Source organism: Arachis duranensis, chromosome 8 (assembly GCF_000817695.3).
Source record: "Arachis duranensis cultivar V14167 chromosome 8, aradu.V14167.gnm2.J7QH, whole genome shotgun sequence".
In the NCBI taxonomy this organism is placed as follows: Eukaryota; Viridiplantae; Streptophyta; class Magnoliopsida; order Fabales; family Fabaceae; genus Arachis; species Arachis duranensis.
The window spans coordinates 46,869,179-46,887,572 of record NC_029779.3 but is presented as its reverse complement, the minus strand read 5'-3'; the positions used below and the strand labels follow the sequence as shown (position 1 = coordinate 46,887,572).

General features: G+C 31.9%; 4 protein-coding genes across 4 annotated transcripts; 3 read left to right on the top strand and 1 right to left on the bottom strand.

Moving 5' to 3' along the window:
- Positions 1–1,027: 1,027 nt before the first annotated feature.
- LOC107463338 (MACPF domain-containing protein At4g24290) lies at positions 1,028–6,587 on the top strand. The gene is made up of 7 exons (XM_016082125.3): positions 1,028–1,353; positions 2,487–2,725; positions 3,330–3,531; positions 3,625–3,678; positions 3,936–4,128; positions 4,395–4,561; positions 5,547–6,587. The coding sequence occupies exons 1-7, from the start codon at positions 1,084–1,086 to the stop codon at positions 6,231–6,233; spliced, it is 1,812 nt and encodes a 603-aa protein (XP_015937611.1). The 5' UTR covers positions 1,028–1,083; the 3' UTR covers positions 6,234–6,587.
- Positions 6,588–12,271: 5,684 nt separating this feature from the next.
- Positions 12,272–15,002, top strand: LOC107463172 (formin-like protein 20). Its single transcript, XM_016081914.3, has 4 exons — positions 12,272–12,344; positions 13,393–14,081; positions 14,159–14,380; positions 14,451–15,002. Exons 1-4 carry the CDS (start codon positions 12,272–12,274, stop codon positions 15,000–15,002), a joined length of 1,536 nt encoding a protein of 511 aa, XP_015937400.1.
- A 169-nt stretch (positions 15,003–15,171) lies between these two features.
- Positions 15,172–15,935, bottom strand: LOC107463171 (putative glycine-rich cell wall structural protein 1). The gene is made up of 2 exons (XM_016081913.1): positions 15,770–15,935; positions 15,172–15,581 (listed from the first exon to the last, which is right to left on the bottom strand). Exons 1-2 carry the CDS (start codon positions 15,933–15,935, stop codon positions 15,172–15,174), a joined length of 576 nt encoding a protein of 191 aa, XP_015937399.1.
- LOC107463342 (60S acidic ribosomal protein P0) lies at positions 15,728–17,665 on the top strand. The gene is made up of 3 exons (XM_016082128.3): positions 15,728–16,204; positions 16,296–16,364; positions 17,110–17,665. The coding sequence occupies exons 1-3, from the start codon at positions 15,968–15,970 to the stop codon at positions 17,356–17,358; spliced, it is 555 nt and encodes a 184-aa protein (XP_015937614.1). The 5' UTR covers positions 15,728–15,967; the 3' UTR covers positions 17,359–17,665.
- The last annotated feature ends 729 nt before the right edge of the window (positions 17,666–18,394 follow it).

Here is an 18,394-nt window from a genome sequence, read left to right as displayed (position 1 = left end):
GTCAAATTTTAAAACCTTTTAAGGACCATTTTGTCAATAACAAATAGTGAGGTACCAAAATGTCAGCATTTGAATCTTTCGGGTACTAATTTGGTCATTACCTCAAAAAATAATATTATCATAAATAATATTAAAGTATTTTTATATGATTATAAATGTTAAAATTAATCTTAACAAAAGAATGTAAAAAAAATCTGAATTAAATAAAAAATACAAATAATATAAATATATGTAGAAAAACTTAAACCCTATTACATAAAGAATAATAATTTTTTTTTTACTAAAAATAGAGAGATTCAAACCTGCAACTTCTTAATTGAGTATGAAAAGATTATGTCATTTAAACTATAGTTCATTGACAAGAATAATAATTCTTTTTACTATCATTATATTATTAAATTTTATTCTATACAAAATATTTATTATAATAGTATATGAGCTTTTAAAATTTGTTTAGAGGGGCCAAGACCACTACTTGTTTCCCTTAAATCCATCCCTTTGTACAATAATTAAAAATATCAATAATGACAAATAAGAGTTAATGTTAAAATTAGCATATAAGATTCAAAAGATTTAAGATAAAGAAATGTTCAACAATAATAAAATTTATTGTTTTTGTTATTATTTTTAGCTGATTGATTCAGTTTTTAATTTAATAATTTAATAATATAATATTAATTAATATTTTTAAATATTAATAAATAATTATTAATCAAGATAATAAATTCTATTGGTTCTTACAATTTCTGATTAAGATATGTGTAGATTTTACCTTACACATCAATCATATGTCAACAAAAACGATAAAATATTCGGCAAACAAAGTAATTAAAAAAAAAATGTACCCCAATGCAAGAAAACATACGAGAGTTGAAAGTTGAAACTTAGAAAGAGAAATGAAAACCTGACTTATTTGACCAGCACTCTAAATTCTAACACTATCATGTTCTACAATAATACTTTATTATTATTATTATTTTTTATATAATAATAATAATAATAATAATAATAAACTCATTAAAGTTGTTCAGTTCTGGCTAAACCTAGAAGCTAGAGTTTGATTTGGTAATGAAATAGTGAACCATGGCTTTGTGGAAGGGTATGGATTCAGGAGAAGCCATAGAAGGTGCTGTGAAATCAATAGGGATGGGTTACGATCTCTGCAACTCTTTGAGGCTAAGACACTGCAAGAAGCAGAGATTGATAACAGGCATTGAAGAAAATGATGAACACGATGAGCTTCGAAGCGTTGAGGTTGCTCGTCGTGTTTTAATTCCAAATGTTCCGAAATCCATCAAGTGTGATAAAGGTGATCGCACCAGATTGTGTTCCGATGTTCTCTCTTTTCAGCAGGTTTGTATTTTTGTTTGTTCTTCATGCACCTTTCATTACTTGGAGTTAAGGTAATTATAAATTATTCAATTAACTTGGTTGAAGTTTTCTCCCTTTTGGAATGATGGATGTGTTTCTTTCCCTTAATCAATACTCAATAGTTTCAAGTTTGAGTTTGGATAGAAATATCTTAGATTAGGAGAGCCATGATAATATGAGATTGCCACATATCTATATTTGATCCTAAAAATTTATGGAATTTGAACTAACTTATCCATTTTGTAGTTATTTAAAAAAATGCTCCATGTACACAAAAAATCAGTCAGAGCATGTATTTGTATATATAAACATATGTTCTTTCACTCATTTTCAACATGTATTTCGTATTTCTACATGTATTTTATAGCGGTGGCTGATTTGGTGACTTTTTTAGTGTACACGTGGCATGATTGTTTAAGCTAAAATAGAACATTAACAATGCTATATGTACACTAAAACCAGTCACTAAAATCAGCTATCGTGTATTTGTGTATAAATACATGTGTTGTTTAATTCATTTTCAATATGTATTTTGTATTTCGACATGTATTTTATACTAGTAGCTAATTTTGGTTTACACCTAGCATGGTTGATAAACCATATATGATTGGAGAAGTTTCTAATGAAGGAGCTTTTAATAAAATCACCGTTGGATTGAATATTCATATTATGGATTATGTGTATAGAGTTGCATATTGATTTGAAATTGGTTCATACACTTTATACATTGCCTAGTTTGGTGTAATCGATACTTTTTACAGGTATGCAGATAAAAGTATTTGATGGTATCTATTTTTAATGTTTTCTAAATTTGCCACAAATGAGCACAATAATAGATAGTTCATACAACAGTTCAAAGAGTTGTATTTTAAAATGTTATCGAGTGGTGTAAGTGTACCGAGTCTTACATTTATGTTAACCCCTCTCCAATTGAAAAACATGAAAGTTATTTATGAATCCCATGATTGATTCAAGATGAAAGGTGAATGAATGGAGGGAGTAGCATCCTTGATTGGTTACAATTCAAGTGCTCTCGCTTTCTTTTCTGTGTAAATATTGTTTATTAGATATAGAGTGTTGTTTGTCTAATGAAGAAGGGTTGTTTCAATGTGTAGATGTCAGAGCAGTTCAACCAAGATCTGTCACTTTCTGGTAAAATTCCGACCGGCCATTTCAATGATGCTTTTGAGTTTACAGGTGTTTGGCAGAAAGATGCAGCAAATACAAAAACTCTTGCTTTTGATGGTGTCTACATCACACTATGTGATATAGCACTTGAGAAAACCCAGGTTGTTCTTCAAGATTATGTAAAAAACGCAGTCCCTTCATCCTGGGATCCGGCTGCACTGGCGAGGTACTTCCTTGATTCTGCAAAATAATACTTCTTCTGTTCTCTTATATCTATCTGTGTCACTTTTTGGTATATCGTTGAATCAATGTATCTAAGTACAGTTTATCCGATGATATACCAAAATGTAACGGTGCTAATAAAAGAGAACAAAGGAAGTATCGTATTTGGAGATTCTTTTAGTGTTTGCATCTTTTGTTTACTAGTAACTATTGTTGGAGATTCTTGGACCCCTTGCCTTATATCTATGCAACCATTCAAGATGATGTTTATGTCTCAAAAGTATATCTAAGCTGCGAAGAATATGATAGGCAGTACTCAAGATGGTGCAATGTTGATGTGTCGAAACAAGTATCCCAAACCCCTAAATTCTAAACCGTAAAAACTAAAGATATCTTGAAAGTTAAATACAACAAGAACTAGAGTTTATGTTGTTGCATAGCAAGTTAGCACATCCTAGGCTTTTCATAGTTGCAATTTGCAAAACCTTATAAATAGTTGTTGGTTTTATTTAGCCAGCATCACCTATAGGATTCGGTGGGCTTAACATCTCAGCCAATGGTTGTGTTTCTTGTAGCTTAAGTAATGTTCTTTCATATTATAATTTCAGGTTCATTGAGAAGTATGGAACCCATGTTATAGTTGGTGTGAAAGTAGGTGGAACGGATATAATCTTTGCAAAGCAGCAGTACTCGTCTACTCTCCAGCCTGCTGATGTACAGAAAAAATTGAAGGAGATAGCAGACAAGTTTTTCAGTGATGGAGTTGGACATTATAGCACAAATAATGTGAGATTTCATGGGAAGGAAAAGGTTTGAAGTTTTCCAATATGTTTATTGTTCTTCTAATTTGCATCAAGCCACGTCTAATTTCTCTTCTCCATCGTTCTTTTTCTGATTATGAAGGAGAATGAGTTACCTCTCATGAACATTCGATCTCGTTCGTACTCCGAATTAGAGGTAAGTTTGTTTTATAACTTTGAATTTCTGCTGGGTTCAGAGTCTTCATGTTATATGACAAACATTTTTATGTTTCCTATATTACAGATTCTAATATCATTACCATGGATAATTTTCTTCCTTAATCAGCCACTTAAAGAACTTTTACATTCACTACTTATAAATTAACTTAATTTACTAACTAGAGCATATAGTTTGGCATTATGCTCATAATTCTCATTCTTTTTTAATTTATGGCTCTTCCTCAAACATTTTAGGTGCAAGATATAAAGTTCATGTGCAGGAGGAAAGGTGGAAGTGGGAAAAATAACTTGTCCCATAAGGAATGGTGTCAAAGTGTTTTATCTCAGCCTGATGTTATCTCAATGTCATTCATACCAATTACATCTCTACTTAATGGAATAAATGGAAGTGGATTTTTAACACATGCCATTAATCTATATCTTCGGTGTAAGCATGGCATGTTTAGTCGTCTACTTATTTAATTTTTGCTCAAAAGTCAAAATTTCATTTCAATAATGTCTTGAGATTAGGTGATATTATACATCACATTTTATAAAATAATAAAATACATGGTAGTGATGTCATATAACTTAAATCTCAGGAGAGGTTAAATCAAATTGATATATGCATCCCTTTTAATCCATACATATGGTAGGTCATAGAAAACATATAATAGTGAATTTAACCACATTGTGTGTTTCTTGTGAGTGCAGATAAACCACAAGTTGAAGAACTGCATCAATTTCTAGAGTTCCAACTTCCAAGGCAATGGGCCCCTGTATTTGGTGAGCTTGCTCTTGGTCCTGAAAGGAAGCCAAGATCTACTGCATCTTTGCAATTCAGTTTCATGGGTCCAAAGCTTCATGTAAACACAGCAATGGTAATGCTTCTTCTATAATGTGGAACTTTTTCCATCCAAATGAATTAGGCAGATACTCCCATGAAGATGGCATTGCGAACCGTTAGATGGTTTGACATGTTTGGCTGAATTACCTAACGGTTCAAAATGACATCTTCATGTGAAGATGTCTTCATGGGATTATCTCACAATGAGTTATTGTCTGTCATCTATGGTTATTACTTGTTTATCTTCTTTACTACTATATAACTATTTGTAAACTGTAATACGACTATTTTCGGTAGACACAGAAACACAACTTTTCTGGCTTGTATCTATTTTAGTACTTGTTTGTTTTACTATCCCAAGACACTTACCAAACATAGTGGTTACAATTTTTAGTTTCCAATTCACTCATACTTTACTTGAGAGTTCCATCTTAAACACATGCATGTGGAACCACCTCCTCTCCTACCATGTTACTATTGCTGCATAGTTATTTGGAATTAGTTTTTGAATTGATTCTTTTATTTAAATTGCTGCTTCAGATTAAGTGCATGTTTTTTAATATTAGAAACATTTGAAAACTAGGCATAACGTGCCTGTCAATTTGCTAGTAGAGCCAGATGAACACCTGTTCCATATGTCTTTAAGATTAGTCAAATTAGGATCATGGAATTTTCTTATAATTTTCAAATTAAGACCTCTGAATTAAAGATAATGTAAACTGAAGTTGGAGGCCATGGTGTGGCCATTTATTTACAAATTGACTGAATTTACATATACATAGCACTTCAGCGGTACAATAGTTAAATATATAAAAAATTATTTGTTGTTTTTTTTCCCCCTTGTAGAACTGCCTAGAGAAAATCTCAGGAATAAAGGCCCTATATTTATGTAAAGGAATTGGCAAAACCCTTGTATAAAATTTATTTCTATTATATTGAGATGGTGGCAAGTCTCAGGTTTTGTGCGTTCTTGGATTAATGTGGTTAGTTTGAAAAGCTTTGAATTTTGCATCATGCAGGTTGATGTTGGCAAGAAGCCTGTGACAGGCCTTAGATTGTATTTAGAAGGAAAGAGAAGCAACCACTTGGCTATCCACTTGCAGCACCTTTCCTCCATGCCAAAGACCTTCCAACTTCAAGATGATCTCGATGGGAATGTATCCGATCACTCTGCGGAACGCAAGTACTATGAGAAGGTCCAGTGGAAGAGTTTCTCGCATGTTTGCACGGCCCCTGTCGAATCCTATGAAGACAATTCGGTAGTGACCGGAGCACATTTAGAAGTTAGAGAGACTGGTTTGAAGAAAGTTCTGTTCCTAAAGCTCCATTTCTCTAGAGTTATCGGAGCAACGCGCGTGAAAGCTCCAGAGTGGGAAGGATCTCCTGGTTTGAATCAGAAATCCGGAATAGTCTCTACTTTGATCAGTACTCATTTCTCAACCGTGCAAAAGCCGGCGCCACCACGACCGTCTGATGTAATAGTTAACTCTGCATTGTATCCTGGCGGCCCTCCAGTGCCTACGCAGATGCCAAAGCTTCTGAAGTTTGTTGACACAACAGAAATGACAAGAGGGCCACAAGACCCCCCTGGATACTGGGTTGTGTCTGGTGCAAGGCTTCTAGTGGAGAAGGGTAAAATATCACTCAAAGTGAAATATTCTCTTCTAACTGTGATATTACCTGATGAAGAGACTCCAAGTTATTGAAAATAAAATGACAAAGGAGAAAGATGTTTATATGATTGATGTAGTTTTTTATTCTTTTATATTGTACATGCATATTCTCTATTCATTAGAGCTTACTAGTTGATGTTTGCCATTATTTGTGCAAATCTTTGTTGGGAATCCTTGATGTGGTTTACTTTTGAGAGAAGCTTCTGTGGTGTCTTTGGCATTAAGGACTGCCTCACCATTTATTTGTTTGATCCTTATATTTGCTATATATGTAATGGTAGTTACTAGTTAGGTAAAGCATTTTTTTGAAGTGATTACTGATTATTCTAAGATTCAAATTTGTAATGTTAGAAGTAAAGTTTAAGTTAAGTTCATGTCTTTTTGCCAGATTTATTACTAGTAGTCATAGCTATTCTTTTCTTACTATTACTACTATCACTAAGTCTCTACTTCAGTAAATATTCTCCGTTACTTAAATCATCATAGTTGAAGTTAAAAGATGGACATTCTTGTAAAATATAAGAATGTTAACCAACCTATTACTATAAGAGTGGCGAATTCAGTAGTGAGTGACTTATCAATATCTATTTATCTATTAGTAATATATTAAAAAAAAGTTAAAGGTAGTTCCATATTCATTTTTATTTTCTTAGGTTTCTAACATGATTTTACATCAATTTTAAGTGGTTTTAGATTCATTCTTAATTTTTTAGAATTATACTATTCCTTTTTAAGATTCTACTATTTTTAACCATTAAAGTGATCAAACGTTACAAAGAATAAAAACATCTATTACTATTTTTTATAATACCTTTTTAATATTATAGGATTTGTTTAATATTATTTTTCATATTCTCTTATTCTTTAATTTTATATAAATTATTCTATGGTTTCAATGTTTATAGGATTTTTTAAATATTATTTTTTATATTCTTTTATTCTTTGATTTTATATAGGTTACTATATTCTTTCAATGATAATAAATTCTTTTTAATAGGTATAAATTGAGTTAAATTCTAATTCATTTTCACATTTTATATTTACTCTTTTTTATATTACTATATAAATCAAACATTCACTTTACACACTTTTTTTATCCCTCCTCACATAATCTCATCTCTTTTTTCTTTCCTACCACTTTTGCTAAATATATATAGTAAGTAACTAAGTAATTGTATTTATTAGGAAAAAAGTAAAGAAAAAATGATAATGACTCAACCAACTATGAAAAAGAAGACTTGACTTAAATTACTTTTAATTCTTTTGTTTCTAATTGAATTATTTTTAACTATTTTATTTCTACTTCTCACGTGCCTCATTATTATAGCTTAAGATTTTTTTTTTCATTTTCCTTCTCACTCTCATGACATTTATTTTTCTTTAAGTTACTCTATAATTTCATATTCTCCTACTTTCTACTTTTATATAAGGTACTATATGTCTTCAATGTTAATATTATTTCTCTTTATTAGCTATAAATATAATTCATCCTCTTTTATACTCACTCTTTCTTAAGATTATTATATAGTGTTACAACTTAGAATTCTTTTTCATTTTTTTTACTTTTATATAAGATATTATATGGTTTTAATATTAATGTTATTTTTCTTTAATAAGTATAAATTAAGTAATAAAACATAATTCGTCATCTTCTTTCATACTTATTCCTTCTTATGTTTTTTATATAAATCAACATTTACTTCATACATCTTTTTTATCTCCACTTTTCACATAATATCATGTCACTTATTCTTTTTCCTCTATTCTTACTAATATTTTGCACAAGTATTTGAAGATTTCGGTTAATGGCCACAATTTTTTTTTTTACTTTGATAAACATATGTATTAGGTAATATATTCCTAAAATACTATAGCTTTACAATTTTTTATTTTTTAAATTTTTTGTATAATTGTATTCATTAGTTATCTCATCTATATATTATTTTTTTATTTCAATAATTTATATTTTTTAATATCATTTAGTTGTAATATGTTAAAAATATATGGTATTATCGTGAGTCATGAAAAATAAAATTAGAAAATTGAATGTTAATTTCAATTATATATCATGTCTTTTACAATTTCTTTTTAGTTTTTCTATTTTTAGTTTAATTGTATTCATTAATTATATCATCCAAGTATTACTTCTTTTTTCTTTCGATTATTTATATTTTTTTAATATCATTTAGTTGTAACATTATTAAAAATATATAGTATTATCATGAGTCATAAAAAATAAAATTAAAAAATTTACCTACTACTTATCTAATTGAATTACTTTTAAATATTTTATCTCTACTTCTTATGTGTCTTATTATTATAGTTTAGAATTTTTTTCATTTTTCTTCTCACTCTCATGATATTTTTTTTAAGTTATTCTATAATTTTCATATTCTCTTATTTTTTACTTTTATATGGAATGCTACATGTCTTCATTATGTTCATATAATTTCTCTTTATTATTAGGTATAAACATAATTCGTCCTCTTTTATACTCACTCTTTCTTATGATTATTATATATAACATTACAACAACCTAGCATATTCTCTTTTCATTTTTTTTCTCATTCTTAAATCAATTTTTTTTAATTATTCTATACTTTTCATATTATCTTGCTCTTTACTTTTATATACGATACTAAATGATTTTAATGTTAATGTTATTTTTTTTAATATGTATAAATTAAATAATAAAACATAATTCATCATTTTTTTATACTTATTTCTTTTTATTATTTTATAGTTTTCATATAAATCTACATTTACTTCACAGCCCTTCTTTATATCCTATTTTCATATAATATCATATTACTTATTCCTTTTTTCTTCATTCTTATTAATATTTGATACAAGTATTGAAAGAATTCGATTGTTAATCACAACTTTTTTTTTTTAGTTTGCTAAACATATATTAGGTAATAACTTCCTAAACTCTGTACCATTTAATTACTACATACTACAAAGTATATAGACGTATGTTTTTATAATAATGTGTGTTTCAGCTTTTGTATTTTTGGTCCTTTTTTTTTTCCTTTTCAATATTATGTTTTTCATACCTATTGTTAGCCAATATTTTTTTAATGATAATATTAGTAAATACTATAATATAAATGAAAAAATATAGAGTAAATAGTCAAATTAGTCTCTAAAAGATTATTCATTTTTTAAATTGGTCATCGAAAGATTTTTTTAATCGAATTCGTCTTTTAAAGATTTTAAATTAGTCATGTTAATCCTTCCGTCACTTTATTTGTTGATAGTGTCAAAAATTATTAATGTAACACATTAAGTGACACCCCAACATACATCTAGGAGTCATAATTGACTATTAACATGATTAGTTTATAAAATTAGATCAAATCAAAACCTAATTAAGGAGAGAACTTGAGGTATTGAAATCCCTTAATTTACGGTTAATTTGATATAATTTCATAAACTAATCATGTTAATAGTCAATTAAGACTCTTATGTGTATGTTGGAGTGTCACTTAAAATGTTACATTAGCAAATTTTGATACTATCAACAAATAAAATGACGTAAGGACTAACATGACTAATTTAAAATCTTTAAAGGACGAATTCGATTAAAAAAAATCTTTCAATGAAGACCAATTTAAAAAGTGAGTAACTTTCAAGGACTAATTTGTCCATTTACTCAAAAAATATACATTAAGGACCTTAGGGTTGAGAAGTCGAATATGTCTATTTTAATTTATTATTGAACTTCGATTATGTATTCTTCCCCAACATTTCACAATATAATTGTAATTTTGTGACTTTACCAACTTCTATCATATTCTTTGTTATTTATTTGTAATTATAGAGGGATATAATTTGGTGATAAACCCATGATTAGATTATAGATACTCTTTATAGTTTCATCATGAAAGAAAGAAAGATTTATAGGCAATAATAAATATCATAGGCCATCAATAAGATGATATATGTATAAGATGGGATTCGAATTTTTGACACTAGATTAGTGAACTAAATTATTTTTTTATAAAGTTAATAGTTAAAAATTATTAGATAATTTATTATATTTAACTAAATTATTATTTATCGATTCTTAAGTATCAATTTTATATAAAAATAATTATATGAGAATTTTTATTATATTAGATGCATTGTGAAATATTTGTTTACATTCTTTTGTGTGTATATATATATATGTGTGTGTGTGTATATATATATGGTGCAGACTCTGGTGGCTTATTTTTTTTATGGCTAAGGTGACTAAGTGGGCCAAACCAAAAGAATGTTGGCATGTGGCTTATAGTGAGTAGAAACTGAAAGGTTTGTTTGACTTTGCTGACCCCAATAACTTAGATAATCATTCAAGGTAAAAAGTTGGATGATTAATTAGGACCATCATCACTAAGAGTTAATCAGATTAAGAAGAAGGGCCAATTAGAAATTTTAAAAAGTTACCCAAAAAACCTAAATAACCAAAAAACTCTCCACACTTGAGTTTGAAAGGTTTGCCGTGGATGGCGACCATGACCTGGGGTTCATGTTGGAGTCAACTTGAACCATTGTTGAGGGTGAGTTCTTAACCGTTGGTTTCATGAGTAAGCCTCCCGTGTTGTTTCAGGGGAGGATTTTGGGTTTTGGATGACGATTGTATTGTGGTTTGAGCACATTCAGTACATAGAGTAGCAGATTCAGCCACTACTGTTCCGTTCCAGGTCCGCAACCAAGTGCTGTGGCGAGGGTGGTTGACGACATCGAAGCCTCCTCCGATCTGCGGCTGTGTATCTCCTTGTTATTTGGGTGCAATCTGTACAACAGCATATGCAGGATTTAAAAAAGAAAGTTGATTTTTTTATAAATCAATATTGAAAAAAAAAAGTTGATAATAAAAAATTAATTACTCTTAAATTAAGATAATAAAATATATATTTTATAAAAATTGTAAAATTAAAGTATTTTTTGTAATTGAATCTAATTTTACTTATAATTAATATAAGAAAATTTTGTATTAACACGAATTTTTTAGGTTTTTCAATTCAAATCTTAAAGAACTATTTTCGTTTTTTTAATTTCAGCATTAAAGAAATTTATCCATCTCATCCTAAAATAATAAAAAAGAAAAACCTTTCTTTTTTTTTTGCCCTCTACATTGTCCTCTTCACCTTAATTTTAGTGTTTTTGTCCACTCACACTTTAGTCAGCCCATGTCATAGTCATTTTTTTTAAGTCAAAATTACTCCACTGTCCCTACAGTAAACCTCACAAAGTTAGGCGCTCAACACTAAGAAATCCTTTTGACACACAGTTAGTGCACTCATACATAAGATTCACCACTTGTCACATGTTAACATGTCATTGGCCAGTCAAACATTAGCCACACTTAGCCACCTAAAATCATGCTACCAGAGAACCCACCTATATATATATGCAGTTTTAATTTCCTATGTGCAACTTTTTTGTGAAATAAAGTTATATAGTATAGAGTACAAAGCTAAAAGTATGGTTAGAAATATGAGGTGTTATTTCTATTGAATTTATATTAAGGGAAGCTACATTAGGAAGAAATTATTAATCACCACGATAGCTAGTAATGTTGACGAGGGTTAGAATATACATATGAATATATGATATAGGAGTATATGGATAAAGTGATGGACATGCATGTTTTCCGTAAGGAAAGGAAGTGATTTGAAAGTGACACAATGAATAAAGTGATTATTTGAATGGATGTGTTATGTGTAAGTGATATAAGTAGAAACGTAATTATTTGTTGTAATACGATAACTATATAAGAAAATTATTTCTTCTTCTTCTTCTTCTTCTCACTCATATCATCATTATTCTCCTTTCCACTACAACACTACCCTTCTTCAATTCCCTCCTCTATTATTCTAATTATTATTTATCATCTCTCACCATTTCCATTACCCCCATTTTTTACTTACAAATACATATATTTATATTTCTCTAGAATTTGTTGGCAATAATTAATATAATCACTTTCTTTCTGTACGGGTTGATTAATTTGTATCATCGATTCATTTCGAATGCGAGAGTATTGATCTTGGATTAAGGGATTGGAATTTTGATCGGTTTGGATGTCGCTGTTCAAAAGGTTCTTCTACCGGCAGCCGCCGGATGGACTCCTTGAGATCTCCGAGAGGGTCTTTGGTACGCATGCATTCCCCTTCTTACATTTTTCCAATTTCTTATTAGGATGCATTTCCTATTCTTGTTTAATTTTGGAACAATGCATATGTATGTAGATTTATATACGTACATGGTAATGTGGTAGTTATAGTTATTACAATGCAGAGTCTTATGTTCCATTGAGTTGAGAGCTATTGTTATAATGTGCTTCTAAGAATGGAATGCATTGGATTTTGTTGCATTCATTCCCTCTTCTGTTTGGGTCAGCTGGATATGGGTTCTTCAGAGTGTGATAGATAGAATCTGGAATCGGATACTAATTAAGGGTTTATATATATATATGAAAGCTACTACTTTAGAGAACATATGATGATACATCAATTATTATTCATTGAATGATTCTTGCAGTATGATAGTAGAGTTTGGAATGAGAGTTTGCCTAGTGGCTTTGTAGTTGTAGATTTTGATAAAAGTCTTAAGGCACTGCATCTTGATATGAAATGTGTATTGTTCCTGTAAGTCTGTAACCATCATGTGCCAGCTTTTTAACATTTATTTATGTGGTGTTTTATACTTCCATCTCTTTCTTCATTGAAGGGTTTTTTTTTTTTTTCTTTTGTGGTAATTTTGGAAGGCATTCTTTAGAGTGGAATATAGGTAAAAGACTTCAATGGAAATAAAATATTGAATGTGGATATTTGTTTCTTCTGGTTACCAACTACTTTATTGCCATAATATGTTACCACTGAACCTTCTCTCTCTTTTTTTTTTCTTTGTTTCTTCCCCATGGTGGTGGTAATTCTGGAAGATATGCTTTAGAGTTAAGACCACCACACATCAGCAAGCTATCGAACTCAATTTATTTTTTCTTTGTGAGACTATTGTTCCTAGACAATTATATTTATTTATGCTCTAAGATAACTGCTTCATTAAATTTTAGTAAACTAAAGAAGGTGTTTGCCAGCTTGAATTAGTTAATCTGATATGCACTTAAGGTCTTTGGATTTTTAAGATTCTGATCATAATGGAAATAGAACTCTTGCTTATTTTTGTTATGTATTTTTTTCAGTATTTGACTGTTGCTTCTCGACGAATGTTGTGGAAAAAGAAGCGTACAAAGATTATATAGGGGGAATAGTAGCAGGTCTACAATATCACTTTCCAGATGCTTCAATCATGGTATGCAATTTCAGAGAATGGGAAACGCGGAGCCAGATATCAGATATGTTGGCACAATTTGACATGCCGGTTATGGAGTACCCTCAGCAATATGAGGGTTGTCCATTACTCCCTCTGGAGATGGTGCACCATTTCCTCCAATCAAGTGAAAGCTGGTTGTCTGTGGAGGGGCAGCAAAACGTCGTGTTATTGCATTGCGAAAGGGGGGGTTGGCCTGTCTTGGCGTTCATGCTAGCAGGTCTTCTCTTGTACAGGACGCATTATACAAGGGAGTTGAATACTCTTGAAATGGTCTACAAGCTAGTACGTAAAGAACTCTTATTTCCTTTTAATCCCCAACCTTCTCAGTTGAGATATCTCCAGTATGTTTCCAGAAGACATTTGGATTATGAGTGGCCTCCACAAGAAACACCCTTGCTTTTGTACTGTTTGATCCTCAGAGACCTTCCATTGTTTGGTGGTGGAGAAGGTTGCAGGCCTATTGTTCGTGTCTATGGTCCAGACCCTACAAGACCTGCCAATAGTAGCTCTAACATTCTTTTCCAAACTCCAGGTTCCCTCATTCGACACTACCCGCAGGTTATGTAAAATTATGTTATTCTTCAATTGATGAGAATTAATTCGATATCATGTCTTCTAAGAAATTTTAACCACAGGCAGAATGTAGGCTCGTGGGAATTGATATCTATTGTTGTGTTCAAGGGGATGTTGTTCTTGAATGCATACATTTGAGTGAAGATTTAGTTCACGAGGAAATTATGTTTAGAATAATGTTTCATACTGCATTTGTTCACTCAAACATATTGATCTTGAGTCGTGACGATATTGATGTTGCGTGGGATTCAAAGGAGCAGTTTCCCAAGGACTTTAGAGCAGAGGTAATTTTATTTATTGTCATCGTCATTTTCTGATGAAGTAGGAGTTTAAAACCACTCATATTTGCATCAGGTGCTTTTCTTGGACGTTTATGATCTTGTACATAATCTATCCAACGTAAGCCGAGATACAAGTGACACTGAAAGTGATTCACCAGATGAGTTCTATGAAGTGGAAGAGATCTTTACGAATGAAGATTGTTCAGATCCTCTTACTTCTCAAGACTCTACTTCAGATGATGGGAGTCACCAACAGGAAGTTGGAAAGGTAGAATCTTGTATTAACACAGTTAAAGATATTGCTGTTGATGATGTCAAATACAAGTTTCAAAGGATGACAGATTTGGATCCTCATGAGATTAAAGACATTGTTGTCGATGAAGTGGAGATTAAGTCGAATTCAATTGCAGACAATATGGATTTGCAAGATGAGGAGGTGACAATTATTATGCACAAGAATTTTGATGAAGGGGAGGAAAAGCATGATCTTTCTATGTCACATTCTGTTCATAAACTACATTCATCAGTTAGTGACCCACCTCTCGAGTCAACCACAACTTACTTCAAATCCAATGCTTCTGCCAGTACCTCCTCCACCCCCACCCGCACCTCCACCTCTATCTAGTAGACTACTTACAACTCCTCTCATTAACACCACCACTTCCTCCTCCTCCACCACCACCACCTTTTTCAAAATATGGAGTTCCAACAATTCCTCCACCTTCCCCTCTCCTTATTCCTTCTACACAAGAAGATCCACGATATCTTCCCTTGTCGACCCCCACTACATCATTTCAAATTCCACCACCACCACCACCTTTACCACCATCATCCTTGCCTTTACCATCCTTCACTAATATAGATAGTAATCCACTACCACCTCCTTTACCTGAATGTCTACCAACACAATCTCCATCTCCCTTGATTACATGTCCACCACCGCCACCGCCACCGCCACCGCCCATTTCAAGTAGGGCTCTACCGCCACCACTACATTCTTCTCCATTAAATGAATTACTTGAAACACCACCACCACTATTTCCTTCATCAAGTGGAGCACCACCTATACCACAACTTCCTCCACCAACACCAGCACTTCCTTCATCAAGTGGAGAACCACCTGCTCCTCCATCAAATGCACCACTATCAACACCACCATCCCCTCCATTATCAAGTGGAGCACCACCACTACCATCACTACTTGCTTCATCAAAGGAATAAAAAATATGATTTTCTTTTTAGATTTTTTTCCTTATTAAAAGAAACAATTTTCGTTCTTCATTAAAATTTTACTTTTTCACATTACATTTGTGTTGCCCATAAATCAAATGCTCCATTTCTGAACTTCGGATTAGGCCCATAAAGAGTTTGGGCCTGGGCCCAATTAATCACTTTTCAGTCCTTCATTCACTATTCCTTCCACTCTTTCTGAGCCAACCACCGCATCCGCACTACACAATTTTCCGGCACCTCGCCGTTCTACTCTGTCTCCGACGACCACACAATCCGCCACTGTTTCTTCTGTTTTAGAGTCCAGTCTTCTGCGTGAGCCACACATACTCACAGTGACACTGGTGACGGTAGTTGGCGATGGCGGGAAAAGTGTCGAAGGCAGCATTCGATGCGAAGATGTGGAAGCTCTTGAAGGAGTACAGCCAGGTGGTGGTGGTTACCTCCGATAACGTTGGTTCCAACCAAATCAATGGCATACGGAGGAGTTTAAAGGGCGACTCCATTGTCGTTATGGGGAAGAACTCCATGATGAGGCGCTCCTTCACGCTTCAAGCTGGAAACAATTCCTTCCTCAACCTTACTCCTCTTCTTAGGGTAAGAATTAAGAATTAACAATTTCAAGATTAAAAAGTTAGGGTTTTGAAGAGGATTCTTTGTGAGATTGAATTGGATTGAATTGAATCAGGGAAGTGTAGCGTTGATTTTCACCAAAGGAGATATGAAGGAGGTTAGCGACGGGGTTGCTAAGTTGAAGGTCAAGTTTACATTGTTCCTTGTTTTTTCTTGTCCTGTTTAGTCATTTTTGTTGTGCTATTTGCTATGTAATTGTGTTTATTTTTTCTTTTTGAGTAAGGGTTTTGCTAGTTTGATTCATCCTTTGCAATTCTTCTCTCTTTGTATACAACAATACTTAGCTAGTTGCCTAGTTAGATACTTAGATTGCATTAGGTAGCTTAGACAATAAGAAACATGTGAAACGAACGGTGTGTCGCAATTTGCTATGGTCTTTGTTTTTCTAAACTGAGGAGATAGAGGGATGATCACTTTGAATTTTCTTCAGCCATTCACTTAAGTTTATTGTCTAAGTGAGATTGATTAGGAGCCTTGGCAGTGAAGCCATTATTAAAGCTTAGTTCTGTATATTTCTGGCACAACTTATGAGTCCAATTCGAGATTATCCATGCCTTTGTGCCCTGCTCCTCAGAGCTTCCCAACACTTCCATTGCTTTTTGATTCTATACTCATAGATTTAGCTAAAACTTCTGTGTTATTCATTTGTGCTAGCGAATTAAGATACTAGTGTGTTTCAGTATCGTTTATGATGCCATCTTGTGGTTTGCATTAGAACTAACTAGTGAGAAATAAACATTGTCAACATGCCTGCTTTGTATTTAGTTGATTTACCTGCCATATAAATATTGGTCATGTTTTTGGTGAAGCTTTGTTTCCTTAGGAAGTAATCTATGATTCTAATGTATTTTAAGTAACTATTTCCGCAGGTTGTTAATCCTCTTCTCATGTGCTCCAAATACTTGTCATATGAATCGTACCGCAATTGTTCTTACATGCAATCTGGACAGTTGCCTTTGGGCCTCAAGTGTTGTAACCAGCAGTTGTTGCAGGATTCTGAACCTTTTTTTGTATGCTCAAAATTCATGCCACACCAGCATTGTTTAATGACGAGATCAAGACAGCTCTTGGCGATGAGTGTATGGTCTCCTCTTCTCCTTTTGGCTGGTAACTTGTGACGTTGAAAAACTTTTCCAATTTTTGTCCCATGTTTTCTATGAAGCATAACTTCCGCAATCATTTCCTTGAGCACTATTGACTTCAAGCTGAATCCTCCATTGTCACAATGTGAAGAAGAATGCAAATGATTTTGATCAGGGTCTCTGTTTGGGAATGGTGATAAACAATTTTTGTGCTCTGTTTTAATAAGAGTATAGAAAATGCTTTCATGTGATTGTTTATCAACTTTGTTCACAATCAATGTTTGTGTTAAAAGTATATACTTAGCATTATACAAAGTTCTCAGTTATCCCCATTTATGATCCATCAATTTTGTCCATGTCTTTTCTTTATTTATTGCGAAACATCTCTTTCATCATGCCAATGTGGTAATTACTAATTAGCATCATTTATCCTTCTTGTTCTTGATTTGAATTTCATGGGTTTCGGTTCTGTTCATTCCTATAATTGATTTCATTGTGAGTAAAGCATAGCTTCTTAATTTCGAATGAGTGACTAGAAGAGAAATATAGATGGAAATTGGCAAGAATCATTTTATACTTGGGGAAGTGCTAGTAAGTTTAATTAGAAGAACGATATTATGGTGTGATTATTATCCTTGAGTACATAAATTATATTAATTTCTAACGGAGAGCTTAAGGAGAACGAAAATGAAGGAAAATAATCTACAATGTAAACTTGACTTTTTAAATAATGTTGCTGACTTTAGATCCAATAATGAACTTCATATAATGTTTAATAATGCTCTTATATTTAAATTTGAGTTGCATCACAATCAATGTTATCAACTCTTAAATAACTAGTAAACATTTTCAATGGTTACAATTTACAAGTTTTGTTTTCTAGATCTAAATTGGCGACATTATGAATAAATTCTTATTACTTTACGAATTGAGATTTATAAATTTAAGTTAATCTAAATGCTAAGCTCTGGAAACTTATGTGAGTTTTAGATCTTTATTTTTATTTTTATTTTAGTTATGTTAGATCACAATTTGCATATCAGATAAGCTGTGTGTAGCATCAAAATATCAA

What these genes read in the sequence shown, in the direction of transcription:
- LOC107463172 (XM_016081914.3), top strand. Translation starts at nt 12,272, where the DNA reads ATGTCGCTGTTCAAAAGGTTCTTCTACCGGCAGCCGCCGGATGGACTC. An exon ending in GATCTCCGAGAGGGTCTTTG is followed by an intron (nt 12,345 to 13,392) that starts GTACGCATGCAT and finishes TATTTTTTTCAG; the next exon opens with TATTTGACTGTTGCTTCTCG. An exon ending in CCAAGGACTTTAGAGCAGAG is followed by an intron (nt 14,381 to 14,450) that starts GTAATTTTATTT and finishes TATTTGCATCAG; the next exon opens with GTGCTTTTCTTGGACGTTTA.
- LOC107463171 (XM_016081913.1), bottom strand. Translation starts at nt 15,935, where the DNA reads ATGTGTGGCTCACGCAGAAGACTGGACTCTAAAACAGAAGAAACAGTG. An exon ending in AGTGAATGAAGGACTGAAAA is followed by an intron (nt 15,582 to 15,769) that starts GTGATTAATTGG and finishes CCTTTGATGAAG; the next exon opens with CAAGTAGTGATGGTAGTGGT.
- LOC107463338 (XM_016082125.3), top strand. Translation starts at nt 1,084, where the DNA reads ATGGCTTTGTGGAAGGGTATGGATTCAGGAGAAGCCATAGAAGGTGCT. An exon ending in GATTTCATGGGAAGGAAAAG is followed by an intron (nt 3,532 to 3,624) that starts GTTTGAAGTTTT and finishes CTGATTATGAAG; the next exon opens with GAGAATGAGTTACCTCTCAT. An exon ending in TTCATGTAAACACAGCAATG is followed by an intron (nt 4,562 to 5,546) that starts GTAATGCTTCTT and finishes TGCATCATGCAG; the next exon opens with GTTGATGTTGGCAAGAAGCC.
- LOC107463342 (XM_016082128.3), top strand. Translation starts at nt 15,968, where the DNA reads ATGGCGGGAAAAGTGTCGAAGGCAGCATTCGATGCGAAGATGTGGAAG. An exon ending in ACCTTACTCCTCTTCTTAGG is followed by an intron (nt 16,205 to 16,295) that starts GTAAGAATTAAG and finishes GAATTGAATCAG; the next exon opens with GGAAGTGTAGCGTTGATTTT. An exon ending in ACGGGGTTGCTAAGTTGAAG is followed by an intron (nt 16,365 to 17,109) that starts GTCAAGTTTACA and finishes CTATTTCCGCAG; the next exon opens with GTTGTTAATCCTCTTCTCAT.